Source organism: Elephantulus edwardii, unplaced genomic scaffold, assembly GCF_000299155.1.
Source record: "Elephantulus edwardii isolate Elephantulus edwardi_28Jun2011 unplaced genomic scaffold, EleEdw1.0 scaffold00126, whole genome shotgun sequence".
NCBI lineage: Eukaryota > Metazoa > Chordata > Mammalia > Macroscelidea > Macroscelididae > Elephantulus > Elephantulus edwardii.
Window position 1 is genome coordinate 6,934,742 of NW_006399876.1, and position 20,674 is coordinate 6,955,415.

Genomic DNA, 20,674 nt, shown 5'->3' on the forward strand with positions numbered 1-20,674 from the left:
TGAATTCACCTCTTTGATTGGCCTTGTCAGTGTCAACTTGTAGCACCCTTCCCAGACAGTCTTCTGCTCCCTTCCATTGTTTTCACACTGTTAGCATGCCTTCACCTGCTGGTGGCCTTGTTGAACTGTGTGGTGCATATCTGTCTTTTATCCTCAGTTACGTTTGCCAGGAATGGAGGCCATGAATGCCATCTCCTGCATTGTTTATTGTAAATACCCGAGGTGCTATCATGTATAACAGCACTGATATCTTTGTGATATAAACCCCAGAACTCAAAATTCATTGCTATCAAGTCAGAAATGACTCGTCGCTGACCCTCCAGCGGGTTTTCTGAGACAGTAAATCACACCTAGGATTACCCATCTCTCTCCCATGAAGCTGCTGGTGGATCCAAACCAACAGAGAGGAGCCTTTTTTGAGTTAGCTGTGCAACTACCTACCAGCAGTGCCAGTTACCAGTACGCAGATGACACAACCCTGCTTGCTGAAAATGAGGAGGGCCTGAAGCGCTTGCCGGAGAAGGTCAAGTATGGTATTGAAGCTCACCATCAAGAAGACAAAGATTCTCACCACTGGACCAATTGGCTGCACCATGATAGATGGAGAAGAGATTGAGGTTGTTAACAATTACAGCTTGCTTAGCTCCATGGTCAACACTCTTGGCACCAGCAGTCAGGAAATCAAAAGACATGTTGCATTGGCTAAGCCTGTCAGGAACCTCTAGAGTACTGAAAAGCAACAGTGTCAGTCTAGAGACAAACGTGCACCTGATCCTGGCCATGGCTTTCGTAATTACTTGCTGTGCATCAGAGAGCTGGACTAAGGATAACAGAAGAATTGATGCCTTTGAGTTGTGGTGCTGGAAAAAAGTCTTGAACATACCATGGACCACCAAAAAAAATAAGTCAATCTTGGAGAGGGTGAAACCAAGTACAGCCCAAAACTTCACAGGCAGCAGTGTGCTCTGAAACTAGTGAGGTCCCCGAGCGGGAGTGGAACCGATGGAGGCTGGGATTTTGAAGTTCCATATCACATACTTGAGGCATGTGGCCAGGAGGGACCAATGCTTAGGGAAGGACATCATGCTCAGAAGGATGGAGGGACAGCACAGAAGAGGAAGACCCTGGACGAGATAGATTGATACAGTAACTAAGGCAATGGGGGTAGGTGTGTCAGAATCAGTGAGACTGACTTAGGACAGGGTAGGCTTCAGAGCCGCAGCACATAAGGTCGCTGTGAGTCACAGTTAACACAGATAACATTATGTACCGCCAAGTTGGAACTGACCCATAACTGACCCTCCGGCAGGTCTTCAGATGCAATTAATCACGCTGTAGGAGGTTATCTGTCTTGCTCCCACAGATCTGCGGATGGATTCGAACTTTGCACCATCCTGTTGCCAGCATAACTCCTTCCCATTTAGGCCCCCAGAGCTCCCTAACTACATCATAGACTGGCTTTACTTGGTTAACATATTGCAGCAAATGACGGCAAATGCGTTTCTAAGCATGGTCGCCAATGCAATGTGTTAACTGCAGTATTAGTGCACCTGGGAGAACTTACCTGGGGGAGAAAGTGCAGCTGTGCTGCTTGGTGCGGGGAGGCCTAGCCCGCTTTTAGCATTTTACGAGATTGGGCGCGTTCAGGGTGGTATGGCCGTAGACCGCTTTTAGCATTTTCAGTTGTGCATGCACGGTGCTAAATGGGAGAGCAAGGTGCAGAATTCCAGTCTCTGTGTCTGTAGCCACTCATGATATTTTTATAAATGTATTTTTTATTTTAGTGACAGTCTTTTTTTTTTAACTTTTTTTCTGGGTGTTTTGATTTATTTTGAAAGATGGAAACTTAGGGGAAATTAGCAAGATGAAGTTTGAGATGAGAAGAAATTTTGAAATTAAGATCCAGGTACCTTTAGTGATAGTAACCATGCTTCACCAGGAGTTGGGAGGAAGGGATGACGTGACACACACCACCTTTAGAATAAGGGGCTGAGAAGTCTGCATCTCCCCTGGACGCGGTTGTGTTGTGTTCATACATGCCTGACCCCATCAGCCTGAGACCCAGTACCATCGGTTCCACTCCCGCTCGGGGACCTCACTAGTTTCAGAGCACACTGCTGCCTGTGAAGTTTTGGGCTGTACCCTGGGCGTAGAGTGCCAGGCCTTCCTTCTGCTGCACTGCTGAGGTATTTGGACCAGCAGACCACCTACCTGGGGGCTGACTCGCGTTGAATTCTGGAGGCTTTGTGTCATGAGGAGAAGAAACTGCAGCTCGTCTTTCTCCCTCAGAGCCACTGGTGGAACTGAACGGCCACCCTGTGGGTTAATGCTGGGGACACGCTGTATCACAGTGCCCCCAGGGTGACACTCTTAAGTCAGTGGAACTAATTGACACTGGAAGCCTTTTCAGACTCCACCATCAGGTTTTTGTTTGCTTTCTGCATTCGTTCGCTGTGATGCCATTTCACTGCTAGCTTCGTTCCTGATGATTCCTGTTTCCTGGGTGCACTTGTCAGAGGTGAATTTGCAGGGGTGATCAGAACGCTCTTCCTGGTGAAGAACATTACTGGCTCTCTTCCACCTTGACTTTGCCTGTTTTCAAGCTCTGGTCGTTCTGACTCATATAGACATCTTCTGTTCGTTTTCTTCCTATTTCCTTTTGGACCTTCTTAAGCAGATGGCTAGTATGCCCCTGGTCATTAATGAGGTAGCAAATAAAAATGAGAAGTAACAGTTTGATGGAAGAGAAACTTGCTTCCTGGTAATCACCGTGATTTAGATAATTATCACTGGTTCTCTTTGTTAAGTCCGTGCTTTGCAGTCTGTGGTGGATTTAGCGTAGGTGTGTCTTTTGCTCATGTTTTTCTAAAGATGAGTGGCCAAGGATGGTGAAGGCGACTAAATTTGCCTTTTGGCTTTCTTCCAGGTTTCGGCCTATTAAAGGAAGGCAGGAAGAGCTGAAGGAGGTGATCGAGCGCTTTAAGAAAGACGAACACTTGGAAAAAGCCTTCAAATATCTGACCTCCGGCGAATGGGCACGGCACTATTTTCTTAACAAGAACAAAATGCAGGAGAAATTATTCAAAGAACATGTACGTTGATTAAGCAGATTAATGCTATTAATCTGTTTCAATAAGAGTAAAGGAAACTAAAGTCTAAGTTTTAGTGAACACTGAAGCGTTAATCAATTTCCATAAAACTGCTCAGTATGAAGGACCTTGTAACACGTAAGAAGATCATTTGGATGATTATTCAAAGAGCAAACGTTGTCATCTAGAAGTGAAAGTGATTGTGAACTTGTAGAGTAATTTGGCCAAGCTGTTAGGTACTCCACAATATTTGACATTTAAAAATAACAATAAAGTTTATTACTTAATGATGTGACATTTTTTACATTGTTGGTGGTGGTTTGTTTTTATAATTCTGAGAAAGTCTAGCAGGATAACCAGTTTAGGACAAAGTTAATATCAAATTCTTTTTCCTGTTTTAGGTATTTATTTACTTGCGAATGTTTGCAACTGAGAGTGGATTTGAGATATTGCCTTGTAATAGATACTCTTCAGAACAAAATGGAGCCAAAATAGTTGCAACAAAAGAGTGGTAACTATGACACTAGTAAAACCCTTAACGTCATTTCTGTAAAGTTCTCTCTCAAGTTACTGTTAAGTGTGTGACATTGATGGTGAGGGATGAAGCTGGAGCTTCCTCCTGGGGAGCCGCTGCCCCGGCCGTCCCGCCCACACAGAGCATAGAAAAGGGACCTTGATGCTGTACTGTCGTCTGTTACACGTGCAGTAGCATGATGGGAAAGTTGGTTATGTCGGAGAATGACAAAAACAGGACACAGCCGTGTGATGAGCAGGGGGTGGTCCGGCCTGCAGCTGTCAGAAATGCTGTGTCTGCGGAGGGCAGTGAAGTGGGGTGTACCTCTGTGTGAACACACACCACGTGCCTGTGTCATCCTGAAGTAGTCGACCTAATCCCCGCTAGGAAGGGTGAGAGCTGTAGCGGGAGGCCGTGGGCCTTCTCTTCTGATGCCCCTTCCCAGCCATGCTTCTCGTCCTCACAGCCTTGTGGTATAAGTGTGGAAGGCAGATACCTGTGGATGGGCAAAGGAGCCCCCCTGCAGGCCTCCTGGGGCAGAGGGGTGTGCTTGAGCGTGCATCTTTGTCTTCACTTTGGGGTGCTGTGGAGCCTGCCAGTTGGATCTCGTGGCTCCTTGTAGACACGACAGGGGTTTCCAGAGACTTGCTGTCCAGCCCAGTACACCAACCAGAGGGGCCACCGGGCCCTCAACAGGGCTAGTGTGAAGGGAGACGTGCTGTCCGGGTACTTACCCACCAGATCTGGTAGTAAATCTTTGCTCTCATTCATGTCTCCTGTATCACTTACGTGCTGAGACAGGATAGCAGACGTATTGGGTTAGGTACATTATTAAAGGCAAGGCCACTTGTTTCATTGATTTACTGAGACTGCTGGGAAATGCCCCATTCCCACGTGGCTTCCCACACCCCGTGGATGGTGCACGTGGAGGCGCCAGCCAGGCCTCACTGGGCCTCAGGCTCCTGTGGGGAGCAGCTTGCTCTCAGTGCATGGAGCGTCCACGGGCACCACAGTCCAGCTGCTGCCTGGGTCGCCCTGGAGGCATCTCCTGGTTCCTGTAGGACTAGAGCAGGCACATGGCTGACAGTGCAGCGCTTGGGGCTTAAGCAGCTGGCAGGTGGGAGCCAGGTGAGGAGGCAGAAATCGCCCCATCTGGGTCTTCGCAGTTCCCGATATTGATTGGGCAGGCGTAATTTATTACAGAAGCCTTCTTTATAATTACTAGTGGTTTTTAACACATGACATATTTTAACTAGGAAACGAAATGACAAAATAGAATTACTGGTGGGTCGTATTGCCGAACTTTCAGAAATTGAGGAGAACATGCTACTTAGACGCGGAGAGAATGACTTCAGTGTCATGTACTCCACGCGGAAAAACTGTGCTCAGCTCTGGCTCGGCCCCGCCGCCTTCATCAACCATGGTGAGTCCTGTCGGGGACGGGCGGACAGGCCTGGTCAGACTCGTCAAGTCTTACAGGGGACGGGCGGGCCTGCTGCGGGTGGACAGGCCTGGTCAGACTCGTCAAGTCTTACAGGGGACGGGCGGGCCTGCTGCAGGGTGGACAGACCTGGTCAGGCTCGTCAAGTCTTACAGGGGGCAGGCGGGCCTGCTAAGGTATAGCCAGGCTTGGCCATAACTCTGTCAAGTCCTACGGGGGTGTGGGCCTGCTGCAGTGTGGACGGGCCTGGTTAGACTCCATCAAGTCCTTCCCGGGTCGGGCGGGCCCAGGGCTGCCAGGCGGGCCTGCTGCATGTGGACGGGCCTGGTTAGACTCCGTCAAGTCCTACAGGATAGAGTCTAGTAGGAACCAGAGTGACCTTTGAAGGAGGGTTTGAACAGGAGGTCTCTGGGTTTTTTTCTCCTCCTCTTCTGTCTCTCTCTCTCCTCAGCCCCCCACAAATACATTAAAAGATTAAATTTTCCTTTATGTTCCACTGGGCACCTAGCCTGTCAAAATTTGTGACATGATCATGGAAAGCTTATTTCAGATTTCTGTAATTGTTCGTGTTTCAGATTTATCCACAGTTAATTGACTTTATCTTTTGGACATTTTTCAGATTGCAGACCTAACTGTAAGGTAAGCATGAAGCAATTCTGTATTTCGCAGAAGTTGTTCTGTTTGGGTTTCAGGAGTGAGTTTCTTAATGAGTGGCTTCTGTTTCAGTTTGTGTCAACCGGCCGGGACACGGCCTGCGTGAAGGCTCTGCGAGATATTGAACCTGGAGAGGAAATTTCTTGTTACTATGGAGATGGGTTTTTTGGAGAGAATAACGAGTTCTGCGAGTGCTACACTTGTGAAAGGTAAAGCAGCCGGGTCGATTGTGTGCTGGCGCCTTCCAGCGCCTGCCGTCCCGGGCCGTTCTCTCTGACTTAGCGCGCAGACAGCCCTGTGGTCTCGCTGACCAGGACTGATGTCTGAACATGTGATGCCCAAGTTTGTGGGATCCTCCTTGCACCACAGCCGCCGCTGTTGGTTAGCCTGCAGCTGTGCTTGGAGGACGGGAGCCTCCACACACTTACATGCACAGAAACACATGTTCCCGTGAGTTTTCTGGAAGATGGGGGAGGAAGCACACGGTGGCTGGCCCATGGAAACTTTAGGGCTGTCCGCATGTGCCTGAGCTATGCTCGTTGGAATTTGGCCATAGAATTTTCTTTCTTTGTATTAAAAATAGGAAAAAGAAAAATAGTTCAAATGTTTGTTAACAGTTTTAGACTAGTAAAAAAAAAAAAAACAAAACACCACCATAAAACAGTAAATCAACCAAGTCTGTTACTGCATGAAGTAGTTTAATTGCACTTGAATTTAGAAGTTCTTGTAAAGAGAGCTATGCAGGGTAGCAGTTGACTGAGAGCTGCAGGCGCCCGGGGTCCTGTACTCACTGGTGACCGCAGGCAGGAAGCTCACCTGCCTTAGCCGTGAGCGCGGGGTGGATAGTAGCAGCCTCGCAGGGTTTCAGTGAGGATGGGTTTGTTATGCAGAGCTTGTAGAACAGCTCGCAGTTGGTGATTTAATCTGAGTACTTATGCTCTGCCCCAGAATTTGCCTACTATGCGATCTGTGTTCGGAGCAGTAATCAGTAGTTACTGGGTGAAATGGATAATGGTGTGCTGGTTTCTTTATATTGCCTGGAAAGAAGCAGCCCTGTAAATAAGTGTGCAAACCTTGGGAAAAAGGAATAGACTGAGACCTCAGCAGCCAGGTTAGCGCTGGCTGCAGGGAACACTGGGTTCCAGAGCAGTCGGCAAGGATGCCCAGTGCCATGGATGCAGGCCCCACTCTCCTCCGTGCTGCACCATGAGCAGATGGGACTTCAGTGAGTTATAAAGGAAGAAACAAGGGACATAGAGAAGCAGAAGAAAAAATGTTTGGAAAAAATTCTAATTTCCGTCATGTCTATTTATTGAAATGTACTTGAACTTTAGCCCATCTTTGTAGAAATGAACCAAAAACACAAGCGTAAATGTCGTGGAGTTTCTGAAAATAGTTTATTACTTTCTTTATGGAATGAAGCCACCTTTGGGGACTTGATCCCCCGGGCGAGGCACCTGGAGGATTGCTCTGCTGACTCCTGTGCCAGCACTTGAGGAAAATTGCATGATTTGGTGGGGTTTTTTTAAACATTAACAGTTAGTGAAAGGAGGATCTGGATTCATTTTAGGGCTGCGAAGACAGCAACGGGTGCCGTACCCCGTGGTGTGCTAGGTGTAGCCCTGTGTTAGCTAGCGGGAAGGGATGGGAAGATGACATAGAACACAGGTAGTCGCTAAGTTGGAGGGGAAACAAAGTAATTGTTTTTGGAAACCTTTTTTCTCGGAGGAAGTGTCCTCCAGTCAAGGTCAGGAGCCTGGGGAGCCTGGGCAGTCGCAGTGAGGGGTCAGTTTGGAGCAGCCGTCAGTTTGGAGCTTTTGGATCTGTTTTTTAGAGCGGAGTCCTGCTTCTTCATGGCCTGTGGTCTCCACAGGGCTGCACTCAGGAGCGTGTTCTGTGGCTTCTCCAGCAAGCTGAGGCCAAGGAAAAGCAAGTCAGTGGGTTGGGCTTTTACCTCATTTATTCAAAATTTACATCTTTTTAGCATTGTGCATTGAATAAAAAAGATGATTTTTGCAGAGCTGAAGATGTTGAGCCCATTTGGGTCTCCTCTTACCCATCCTTGTATGTGTTGTAAGAGTTGATGTGACCACAGACATCTGGGGCAGGCTGTAAGTCATTCACACCCGAGTGATCGCCAGGATCCCCTGACTTTTGCTTCCTAACATTTGGTTTGTTGTTGTACATAACTAGTCTAGAAACATAAACAGAACTGCTTTAACACAGCTCAGTATTCTAGAAACCAGTGTTTCATTGATTGAGCCTAGTCTCCTTAGGCACTTTCAGTTAAGATTTTGTTTTGTTTGGTTTAATCTGGCATCAAATGCTGCATGATTGATGAAGTAGTGGATAATCTGGAAGGATAGAACTTTGAGGCCTGGGCTTCACCTGCCTCCAGCCGTGGTATTTTCTCTCTCCTCGTGAGCATGCAGAGCTAGACAGTGTTGAAGGAAGACTGAGTGGAAACGGACGCCTTTGAGTTACCGTGTAGGCAAAGGTTATACCAGGGACTGTGGGCCACCAAGAGGACAGACGTGTCTTAGAAGAAATGCAGCAGCTGGAATGCTCTTTAGAAGCAAGGACAGCGAGGCTTGGTCTCACATCCTTTGGACAAGTTACCAGGAGAGGCCAGTCTCTGGGGAAAACATGTTTGATAAAGCGGAAGGTCAGCCAAAAAAGAGAGATCCTCAGTGCGAGAGATGACCAGGGGCCACAACAGTGGGCTCACTTGGCAGCCCTGTGACAGTGACAAGGGCCAGACAGTGTGTGACCCTGTTGTGCTTGGGTCACCAGGAGTCAGAACCACCCCCAGTTGTCTTAATGACAGCCACGATAATTTTTGATGGGCTATTAGCAATTTGTTTGTAATAGTTATAGCAGGTTGTTGTCCTATATTAAATGCGAGAGTTTTACCTAGATTTTAGATGCTTATTTTCTTTCCTTTGAGAGTCAAGAAGTGGCAGGCTCCCACCAATGGCTGGGCGCCCCTCTGTTTATCAGCCGCATCTGCTGACGAGGTTCAGCCAGAAACCCACAGCCTCTGAGTGTGTTGGAAGTTGGTGTGTGCTGTTTGCGTAACCTGTGCTGTTTTCTCTTTCAGACGGGGAACTGGTGCTTTTAAATCCAGAGTGGGACTGCCTACGCCTGCTCCTGTTATCAATAGCAAATATGGACTCAGAGAGACAGATAAACGCTTGAATAGACTTAAAAAGTTAGGTGACAGCAGCAAAAATTCAGACAGTCAATCTGTCAGCTCAAACACTGATGCAGATACCACTCAGGAAAAAAACAATGCAAGTAAGTAAGGGAAGGGGGTGGAATAAGTATACTTCTTTTTCAAGCGTCGCGCTGTGATTTGAACTTTGAATTGTAAAACAAACTTTGGGACTTAGCAGCGTCCACATCCCTGAGGTTCTAGAAGTTACTTGAGCACAGTTTGCATTCTTCCTCCAAAGTCTGTTGTGCCCTGTGCCGAATTGTCTGTTTTGCTAGAGCTCTTGGTAGCTGGATGTTGAACTTTCCACACGTGCCAGGATCACCGTCTCAGAGAGAAACCTTCTAAAGGTGACCGGGCATGTTGCTGCCTTTGGCCTCAGGTGAAGACAGGACTGGGCAGAACCGTGACAGCGGCCATGCTCGGAGCAGGCCGTGAACTGTTGGACCTGGAGTCTTCTCTCTGTGCTGCTCGTTTGCCCTTTTCAAACCAGACAGACACAGTCATTGGACTTCAGGTTGTGGTAGGGAGTGTTTTCGGTGCTAGTGTGTGATGTGTGTTGTATTAGCCACTGCAGAATGCAGCAAGAAGAGAGGTGAAAAGGGGCGAAAACAAGCTTTGAGGTGGCAGCTGTGGGGGGGGGGGGGCAAGTGGGAAAGCGAGAGTGAAGAAAGGACGGAAGGGGCCGCACAGGCCAGGAAGCGTGTCTGTGCCGCTTTGACACATAGAGACTTCTAACCGCTGCTGCCCCCACTGTGCTCCAGTTATCCCTTAAGGTGGGCTGTGTGGGCATTGACAGGCAGGAGGAAGTCAGGGCGTCACATGTGGGCCTCAGGAGCGGCCTGCTCTGTTGCTCAGATGTCCCAGCATGGCTTCCTGACGGCCCGGATCAGCCAGCCCTCTGAGATGCTGACGCTTTGAGCTTTTATCCCCGTCATCTGATATTGGGGCCAGCACTGAGTGCAGTGCCCATTCCCCGTAAACCCTGAGGACCTGGACAAGTGTCTGCACGAGGGAGAGATGCCACTGCCTGTGTCCCTGAAACTGCTGCTGTGGGAGTCAGAGGCAGGGTGCACCTCTGTGATGTGGGCTGTTCCCCTCCCCCCAGTGTTGGCTGACACCCAGGTCCAGCTCTATGTTGTGAGGTGTCCCTCCTCCAGTGTGGGTTGACCCCCCAATTGCACCACTATGTTGTGGGTATCCTCCCTTCACCGTGAGCTGATCCTCAGGTGTACCTCTGTGATGTAGGGTGTTTTTCTTTCAGTGTGAGCATACTTCTATGATGTGGGGATCCCTCATTCAGTGTTGGGCTAAACCCCGGCATTCCACTGTGATGTAGTGTGTCCCCCTCCAGTGTGGGCTCACCCCCGGGTGCACCTGTGTGATGGGAGGTGTCCCCCTCCGGTGTGGGCTGACCCTCAGGTGAACAAGATGAGTGAGTCACTTGTTCCCAGTTGAAAGAGGACGTAGCACCAAGAACCGCTGAGGTGGCTTCCAGTGGAGCTGACACAAAGCCTAGTTTCTAAATATCTGTGTGGGAGACCTCGAGAGCCTGCCACCACCCGACCACAGGCTGCCACCATGCTATCCACATTGAGTGACCGTGACATCTGTGGTCGCCATGCTGTTTGTACACTGTTACCCATAGTACATCAATATTGACCTCAGTTTTCACCCTTGAGTTTAGAAGATATGACTACAGTTGTAAAGGTCCTGCGTGGGCTAAGTCCTATGTAACCGTGGAGGAAATACTTACTCATAAACAGTTAGTTACTGAAGACTGTTTTGGTGAGGTAGCCCGTAGGGAGCTGTAGTGCTGACCTACAGGGACCGCTGCTGGTTGGAATCCATCGACAGCTCCCGTACATGATTTAGCCTCAGAAAACCCACCTGAGGGTCAGCTGTGAGTTGGTTCAGACCTGACTGCAGTAAGTTGCTGAAGGAGGAAGCCTTGTGTGGTGTGGTAAACTCAGTGTTGGCTAACGTCCAGGTCAGAGGTTTGACCCACAGAAGAAAGACCTAGAGACCCTCCTATACATTACGACATCAGAAGCCTTCTGAGGTGCCCCTGTGCTGTCCTCCGCTCTTCCTTCTCAGTTAGGACTGTCTCCTTAGCCAGCATTCCACATTTATAGTCCACCATCCAGAATCTGTCTCCTGCATCAGTGATACACCTCTCTTGGTAATATGCCCGTTGTTACCGACAGTGTCTATTCAGCACTGAATTTAGCTGCTGCTGAGGAGCTGCTTGATTTGAGCAGTGTGTATTGAACCCTCTCTGCCTGCTTGGAGAAGTTGTCCTAACCTAGGGCAGTTTGTGTTCTGAACAGTGGCCAGAAAGCCACAGCTTCGCCATTTCCTGTAGCATCTGGAGGGAGGAGACCTGGAGAAATCCACTTGCAGAAATGTGAGTCGTCAGGGCCTCCATCGGACACATCTGTTCTTCGGGCTGTGCGCCGGCTGCTGGGAAGGCCATCTTCCCTGTCCCGGGGATGGCAGGCCGGCGTCACTCACAGACTGCTGCCCTGCTTACACCTAGAGGAGAGGTGTGCTGGGTGAGCCCGTGGGGCAGTGGGCTTCAAGGGCACGTGGATAGGCCTCCTTGTCCCCGTGTTCAGAAGAGCTGCGGCTGTGGGTGGCGTTCGCGTTACTCCTGTCCATTTCTGGGCCTTTCCTGGTGTGGGTCTGAGCACTGAAGATGACTTGGTACCGCAGTGCACACACGGAGCTTCCCTTCCATTCTGAGGACACCCTCAAGTGACCACAGTGGCCGTGTACCGCTTCTTTTACCAACCGGTAACCTAAGTCGCCGACCTGTGCTGCCCCTTAAATGCGGACGCCTGTGGACACTCAAACTAGTGCACGTGCTGCCTGTGCTGGCAGGATGTGTCCCAGGGCAGAGTGGTCCACAGCAGCCGTCCCCTCCATGCCCATCCTGGGGAATGTGTCCCCGTCGAATCCCTGTCTAGACTCATGTTAGGGCTCTGCCTCGGGCACACGTGCTGCATTGGTATTGGCCCTGCGGTGGCCACCAGCAGCCCTTATACAAAGCACACCTCTCCCTTGATGAATGGTCCAGAAATGATTGCCTTTTGATCTCATTGTGGTTAATCACTGAGCGCCTCAAGTCCCCCCCACCCAAGGTAGTGTGGAACCGTGGAGGGCCCCGACCCTCAGCTGTCTCTCCATGGTCAGCTTGCTTCTGCCGGCTTATCTGGCCTTGTCCTCTTCAGGCTCTAACTCGGGAAGCACACCTTTTGGCGGCTTCTGGCATGATGTGACCTTTTCAACAGAAAGAATATGTTGGTGACCAAAGAAAAAAATTATGTAAAGCCTCTGTGTTTAAATAATAGCGCATCAGATACCATGTTTTGTGCTCAGTATACACGAATCCACCAGAGTGTTGGTCAGTGGTCGCCACTCGACTGACGGTGACTGTGAGAGGAGGGATGCAAAGGGGAGGCCCAGTCGCTGTCGAGTGAGGCTCATTTCTCGCAGATGTGACGAGTGAGGGGTGTATGTCGGAAGGGCGCCCTTCTTACCGTGCAGCCACAGAGGTTTCCTGAGGGACGAGCTTCTAAGCCAGGGTGTCAGGAAGGAGTCGGCCGGGTAACGCCGAGAACAGCTCATAGGGGGTGCATGCGGAGACAGTCATTGTCATCATGCTTAGAAAGGACAGGACTTTAGTGCAGACTGGTAGACTTTATTCTTGGGACCTGAGGTTATAAATGATGGAGAGCCCAGGGTGACGTGGTGTTAGAGGAGAACCATCGGGCCAGTGTCTTGTGGGGAACGCAGAGGATGACAGGCTTGGGAGTGGGTTTGCAGCAGTGGAGAGGTTCCGGTGACTGCCCGCTGGGCTCCATGAAGGTGACGAGATCAGAGAGAGCAAGCACCGGCCGTGTCCTCCAGGTTTGTGACCTGGACACTTGACCTGTGGTGGTGTTCGATGAGGAGCTAAGTGGGGGAAGTAGCCAGTACATGTGCTGCTCGGGTCAGCCTGGGCTTGTTGACCATGAGGGTTATGAAGCACCCTTCAGAGAGGAGGGGGCCAGCAGATCCTGGTGTGTGGGTCAGTGGATGAGCGTCACCCAGAGAAATGCGTGCAGTTCCCAGAGGGTGTAGGGTAGCAGAGGCTTCACAGGGACATGGAGGAAAGCCGTGAATGTGGGCTCACAGCCCCCACAGGAAGAGAAGGCTCGTCAAGACACAGGCACGTGTCTGTTCTGCAGAGAAATGAAAGACGTAAGAGCTGAAACGTGTTTTCTGGGTTTTGTGATGAGGTGGAACGGAACACTTGGCCCAGACTACAGGGATACGTTGCTGATGAGATGACCCTTATGCAGCTGTTGAGGTGCTAGCAGTGTGTGTGGTGAACAGATGAGAAAGGAAGCTTCGGGAAGGACAGAGGATGTTCACGGAATCACTATGCCAAGAAACATTCAAGCATTTCAGGAGGTGGCATACAGACAAGATCACCGTGTTGAAGGAAGAAGTCTAAGCAGCGTGAACGAGGTCATTAAAAACCAGGTTCTGGGAACTCATGGAGTACCAGTGGGGGGTACTTCAGCAAACTAGTATAAGTTTGGAAGCGCTCACTAGTCTATGCCAGGAAATGGGGGAGGCAGCTATTTTCGCACCATTCCAAAGAAGGGTGACCTGGTAGAATGCAGGTGTTCGCCAACAGTATCAGTGATATCACATGTAAAATTTTCTGAAGATAAAAAATCAGCAGTTCATCAATAAGAAACTGTTGAAAATTCAAACGAGGACTTCAGAAGAATGAGAATTCTACAACACGTAGTTGTACCTCCGCAGAACCTGTACTTCAGAGCGGGCTACACTGTTGGAATAGAATGGGGAGGATGCTGCCTAGTGTACCGTCAGGGAATGTGTGCATCTTCCCGTGTCCTTTCAGCGTCTCCTCTGGACCGTATGAAGAACACAGCGTCAGCATTGGAGGAAGAACCCTTTACAGCTTGGGATAAACAGATGGCAACACATCGCTTCAGGAAAGTGAAGAGAACTTAAATCACTTACTGATGAAGATCAGAGACAGCAGCCACTGGTGTGGATTACAACTCGAACAAAAATCCCCCTGAACCATTAAGCAGCATAATGGTAAAAAAAGCTTGAAGTTGTGAAGGTTTTCATTTTAATGGAATCTGTACAGTCAACCCCTCACATACTTGGGGCATATTGCTAGGAGGGGGGAGCTGTTCCTTGGAGAAGGACATGATGCTGGGAAGGATGGAGGGTCAGTGAAGGAGAGGAAGGCCTTCAAACAGGTGGATTGATGATGTGGCTGCTGCAGTGGGCTCTTGTGTCAGAAAGTGTGAGGATGGCGCAGGACAGAACAGGCTCTTCTGTTCATAGGATCGCTATGAGTCATACTCGGCTCAACAGCACCAAACAACAGTCAGTACTCAGCAGTCCAGAAGTAAAAATGGCATATGACTCTGGGTCCCTCTGCTGAAAAACCTCATTAAAGTCTTAAAAAAACCAACAATATCGCACCACAACAAGGTAAACAACTCATTTGAAAAAATGGGCACAGAATATGAACACTTCACCAAAGAAGACATTCAGATGGCAAACAAACACATGAAGAAATGTTCAAAATCCTTAGTTCTAAGAGAGATACAAATCAAAACAATTATGAGGTATCATCTCACCCCAGTAAGAATAGCAAAATTTAACAGAACAGCAAGCAACAAATGCTGGTGAGGTTGTGGAGAAACTGGAACCCTTATTCACTGTTTGTGAGAGTGTAAAATGGTGCAACCACTGTGGAAGGCCGTATGGCACTTTCTCAAAAAGTTGTAAATAGAAATACCATTTGACCCAGCAGTTCCTCTACTGGGAATATACCCTAAAGAAACCAGAACTGCCACCCAAGTAGATATATGCACACTCAAATTTACCCCGCTGTTGTGTTCACAGTAGTAAGGAGTTGGAAACAACCTAAGTGCCCATCAACAAATGAATGGATAGGAAAGCTGTGGTATATTCACACAATGGAATACTACGCTGCATTGAAAAACAAGGAACTCATACAATATTATTAAAAATGGGTGATTCTGGAGGACATTATGCTGAGTGAAATATCTCAGTCACAAAAGGACAAATACTACTTAGTGCCACTATTGTAAAACGAGCCTGACATCGGGGTTGGGGCGAGACTGAGCAAGATGGGATAAAGTATGTATACTGCACTAAAACAGATGAGGGAGAAAACTGTTAAGGGAGAGGTGATTAGGTATTTTTGTCACGACAGGAGTCCAGAGCGAAGGCTGCATAGTGGAGTGGACTTGGGGCGGGTATTGTAAAACAGTGAAAGAATTTTTCTTTTTAAAGAGAGGAGCGAACTGTGGGGGAGGTTGGGCAGGGAGAAAAGTGCAGCAGTGAATGAATGGAAATCCAGAGTCTCTGTAAACTTTAATTAAAATTTTTAAAAAAATTAATTTTTTGAAAAAGCAACAATATCACCTTGAGGACTAAGGTGTGTCTGACTGAAACTCTGATGACATCCACGAACTCATGTGCAGGTGAGAGTTGGACAGTGGATAAAGACGTCTGAAGAACTGAGGCCTCCGGGTGTTGGTATTGATGGCGAATACTGAGTGTGCCGTGGATTGCCATGTGGACAAGCTTGTCAGTCTGTGAAGAGGGGCAGCCAGTGGCGGCCTTAGAAACAGAGACGGCCAGGCTGCCTCTCCCTGACTGGGGCGTTCGGTGGGACCAGTTCCTGGAGAAGAACAGCATGCTTGGTAAAGCAGAGCGTCCCTGTGAGGCGGGCTGAGCCAGGGGCTCACCGTGGGGCAGTGCTCCGCTGTGTGTAGGGTTGGCAACAGTCTGAATGGACTGTGCAGCACTTCCCAGCAGCCGTAGTGACGACAAGCTGAGAAAAGGCTGAGACTGGCCCCTAAGCTCACCGCATGGAATGGTGGTTGTGAGATCATGGCAGCTGAACAAGAGGCCGTCTGTCCTTTGGGTTTGCCTGGAAAGCACCAGGAGAGCGTGCACAGACACAGTGCAACTCCCAGATCACGCTGCAGGCAGGCCTTCGAGCTCCTGCACCGGAGAGATTCCCAGCAAAGAGTTCTGTGTCATTCTGTTTCCTGTGCGTACTTACTAACCAATCTGCCATTCAAAAAGTTGCTTGTCTGAAGTTTGGTGGGCTCTGTAGCCAGACCGCACCGAGTTCTCTGTCCTGTGGACTACTGGCTTCAATGCCTGGGAGAGGCAGGCCCTTCTGGTGCTGGTGCTCTGACGGCTCTGCCCTTGCCCTCGCTTACACGAATGGCTGGCTGGCTCAGCTGCACAGAGGACTCGGCCGTTTCCCTGTCACCCTCAGCTGTGGCCGCAGCAGCAGGCGTGCTTCCTCCTCGGTTCGCCTTAGCTGAGGGTGCTCCTGAGGGCTGTTGGTCAGGAGGAGGTCTTACTGGTTTAGGTAAGAACAACAGTGTCTGAGGATGCATGTAGGTTCAGGTTGTGGGTAGAGAAGAGAAGCGTTGAGCAGAAGTTGGGTCAGGTGAACAGAGCTGCTTCACTGCTGAGGTCCCCAAGAGCTTCAGGCGCTGTCCAGTGGCGTACACTTCCTTGAGTGGTCAGCCACCAGGACCAGCGTGATTGCCATGTCCTCGTCATGGAGGAAAGAGGGCTTGTTTTTAGGGTGTCATATTGGCACCTGGGTCCGTCCTCCAGGCTGCTCACTCAGGTCGTTGGGGCCGAGGCCCCCAAAGTGACAGGGTTCCATGTTGACAGTCCCTGGTTGTACCGCTGTCCTCACAGAAATGAAGAAACAGCTTACAGGTTACGGTTGGAGACATACCTGCTAGGATTTACTGCTTGGGTTTCTTATGTATCTGCAGCTATGAGTAACGTTTCTATTGGGTTGGGGTTTTTTTTCCAAGGTTAGGTAATAAACTTCAAGTTTCTTTTAGAGTATTTTAGAAACTGGAATAAAGTGATAAGAAATCCTGGAGACAATAATGTGTGACCTGTCATGCTTCTAACTGAAAGGTTGTCAGTTCAGGTCCATCAGCGGCTCTGAGAGAGAAAGCTGGGCGGTCTATGAATGTCCATGGGCGGTGTCCACAGCCTCGGAAGCCCCACCCAGCCAGTGCTCTGAGTTGGAAGCAGTGGGCTTCTAGAACGATGGGTTAGAAGGGAGAGGAGCAGTGTGCTTTCACTCAGCTTTCCTCTGAGTCTCACGTGGTGAAATCCATCCTTCAGCTCAGGTTAAGGACAGACTGAGTCCAGCCTGTGGACGTGCTGAGAGCCTACAAGTACCAGTGGTTTACCTGGGAGACAAGGGAACAGCTTCCAGACGTCAAAAGTGGACATTAGGGAGGGTGAAGCCAAGAAAGGAGCCCTGGTGGCCCAGTCCTTGAGCAGTCAGCTGCTCACTAAATGGCGTGTGGTTTAAACCAGCAAGTGCATTGTAAGAGAACGACAAGGCAAGCAGCTTCCACAAAGCGTGCAGCCACAGGGACCCCATGGGGCAGCTCTGTGCCCTGGAGGGTCCTGGCCAGTCAGCGTCAACTCCGGGCAGCGGGTGGGTGTGGTGGGGGGTGTGGGGGCCCTGGTAGCCATGGGTTCAGGTGCTTGACTGGTAACAGAAAGGTCAGGTCTGGAAACCTGCCTGGGGGCCGTCAGCGCTGTCCTCTGTGGACGATGGGAGTCAGAGCCGTGGCAGCAGACTTTGGGTTAGAGACAGGCGTGGTCTGGGAATGCTGGGGACTGACCGCATCCACATGAGCGCCGAGTGTTGGAGCTGACGGCTGGTCTGGGGTGTGGTTTGGTTGAGCGTTGCTGTGAACCCGGACATACTCTCATTTTTGTTTTCTACCTCTTACAGCTTCTAACCGGAAATCTTCAGTCGGTGTAAGAAAGACGATGCAGAGCAGAACGTTGGCCAGGCGGTCCCTGCCAAGAAGCCCGGCTCCCTCCAGCTCTACCTCACCTAAACTCACCCACATGCATAGCTCCAGGGTACCAAAGAAACTGAAAAAGCCTGCAAAGCCTTTACTTTCAAAGATAAAATTAAGAAATCATTGTAAAGGGCTGGAGCAAAAGAGTGCTTCCAGGAAACTTGAAATGGGGAACCTAGTGCTTAAGGAGCCTAAAGTGGTTCTGTATAAAAACCTGCCCCTTAAAAAAGACCAGGAGCCGGAGGGCGCCGTGCAGGCCGGCGTGGCCAGTGGGTGCTTGACGAGACACGCGGCCAGAGAACACAGGCAGAACTCCGGGAAAGGTGCTCACTCAAGGGGCGAGGGCTCGCCCTGCTCCTATGTCACCCGGAGGTCAGTGCGGACGAGGGTGAGCCTGAAGGACGCTGCTGACGCCAAGCTGGACCCGAGCTCGGTGGATGGCTACAAAGAGGACCCCACGGAACCGTGTGTGGAGGAGGGCGAGCAGCCAGCCCCCGGGCCGCTGGAGGAGGACTCAGCTCACGAAGGCACACAGAAGGGGGACGCAAAGTGTCACAAGAGTGACAGCAGCTTGTCCAAAAAGAAGTCCCGCCAGGGAAAGCCTAGGAAGCCGTTCACCCCGGTGGAGGCCTTGGCCCCGGCACACGAGTGCCCTGGGAGCAACAGCGTGGGGCCAGACGTGCCCGGCTCCCATCCTGACCGGGGCGAGCACAGTGGCACAGGGAGCACACCGTCGGGCTACGACCAGGCGCCCTCGCCCATAGGCTGTTCGATTGTCACGTCAGACAGCTTCAAAGCAAAAGACAGCTTTAGGACTGCGAAAAGCAAGAAGAAGCGTCGGATCACACGCTACGATGCCCAACTCATCCTGGAAAATAACTCCGGGATTCCCAAATTGATTCTTCGCAGGCGGCATGACAGCAGTAGCAAGACCAACGACCAGGAGAGTGATGGGATGGGCTCCTCGAAGATCAGCATCAAGCTAAGTAAAGACCACGAGAATGACAGTAACCTCTACGTGGCAAAGCTCAATAACGGCTTCAACTCAGGCTCAGGCAGTAGTTCCACGAAATTGAAAATCCAGCTGAAGAGGGACGAGGAGGGCCGGGGGCCGTATGCAGAGGGCCTGCACGAGAACGGCGTGTGCTGCAGCGACACCCTCTCCCTCCTGGAGTCTCGGATGGAAGTGGACGACTACAGCCAGTACGAGGAGCAGAGCACCGACGGGGCCTCCTCGTCGGAGGGCGAGGAGGAGGAGGAGGACTATGAGGATGACTTCGAAGATGACTTCATCCCCCTCCCACCAGCCAAGCGGTTAAGGCTGATCGTTGGGAAGGACTCCATCGACATTGACATTTCTTCCCGGAGAAGAGAAGACCAGTCGTTGCGGCTCAACGCATAAGCTCTTGGTCTTCACCCGACCCAGGAGAACAAAAGAAATTTTAAAATATTCCAGTCAGCTGTTCCTCAACTGAAATGTTTTCGTGGCAGCACTTGTCTCTTCAGTTAAACAGCCTAATACTGTAGAGAGTGTACAGCATACTGACCTTTACCAAGTCTGATTTGTGCACATTTTTATTGTACTTTTTAACTAGCCTTCTTATGTGCAATTCTGAGTTCGAGGTAAAACTCTGTTGTAAAATAAAGGCTCAAGCAAAATTGTACAGCGATACCAACTTTCCACACAGGATACTGAAAACAATAATGTGACTACACAAGTCCTTTTTTTTTTTTAAACTCTTAAGAGCATCTGTCAGCTGGCTCTTTAAAATCTGACTAAACAGTAACTGAAAACAAGTCATAGCAACAGCATATTAAGGTTTCCTAGTATATGCTAATATCACCACCAATGATCTATGGCTTTTGATTTATTTGCTACATGTCCCCCCTTTTGGCGTTCTGTCAGTTTCACACTGTTTGCTGGCCCAGCTGTACTGTTTGTGGTCTTTGTTAAAGTAGTAAACATTGGTTGGGAGTCAGATCCGTTTTTTTGTTTTGTTTTGTTTTGTTTTGGTGTTTGGTTTTTTTTTTAGGGGGAAAAAGGTAAAGTACAATGATATGTGTGACCGCCGACCGGTGCACAGTGTACAGGGAGGCGTGTGCAGGGTGAGTTTCATGTGGCGTATTTATTGCTTGTCGTGTAAATTAAAGACCTTGTATTTAACACTTTTCAATCCTTTTAGATAAAATTGTTTTTTGCAAGAATGATTGGTGCTTATTTTTTCAAAAATTTGCTGTGAACATTGTGATGACAAGAAGCAACATCTATCTAATGAACTACAGTGATCTTCATTTGGTTCTTTGAGTTTTCTGTTGCACTTGTAAAATGCTACAAGGAATATTAAAAAAAAGAAATCTATTCACTTTAACTTATAATAGTTTATGAAAGAAAAACATGAGTCACAGCTTTTGTTCTGTGGTAACCTATAAAAAATGTTTGTCTTGGGAATTCATTGTAAAGAACTGAAAACAATGTACATGTTGTAAATATTTGTGTGTTGTGAGAAATTTTTTCTGTCCTAAGAAATTAAAAGAACTTACCAGGAAGGTTTTTAAGTTTAGAAAATATTCATGCCAATAAAATAGGAAATTATAAATAATATCGTTTTAAGCACTGCATCAGTGGAAGTTCTTGGCTTACATTAGTTTATGAAAATTTCTAAGATACTTTATTATCAGTTATAAAAAGTCAGATTTAATTTGTTTTTGTTTCTTTGAAGCACTTTGAGAAGTTAATTTTAAGTAACTTAATGAGCAGACTTTGGATTACTGCTCTGCACCCAGACCCAGGCCCTCCTGCTTCCTCTGTCTGATTCGGTCACCGGA

General features: G+C 49.1%; 1 protein-coding gene across 1 annotated transcript in view; it reads left to right on the plus strand.

Annotated features, from left to right (window-relative positions):
- SUV420H1 (suppressor of variegation 4-20 homolog 1 (Drosophila)) overlaps positions 1-19,250 on the plus strand; it is a 34,076-nt gene extending 14,826 nt beyond the window's left edge. The window contains exons 4-10 of the mRNA XM_006893241.1: positions 2,927-3,092; positions 3,491-3,600; positions 4,860-5,026; positions 5,664-5,683; positions 5,771-5,907; positions 8,799-8,995; positions 17,776-19,250. Of these exons, the coding sequence (XP_006893303.1) occupies positions 2,927-3,092; positions 3,491-3,600; positions 4,860-5,026; positions 5,664-5,683; positions 5,771-5,907; positions 8,799-8,995; positions 17,776-19,250 (2,272 nt within the window). The remainder of the gene's footprint in view (positions 1-2,926; positions 3,093-3,490; positions 3,601-4,859; positions 5,027-5,663; positions 5,684-5,770; positions 5,908-8,798; positions 8,996-17,775) is intronic.
- The last annotated feature ends 1,424 nt before the right edge of the window (positions 19,251-20,674 follow it).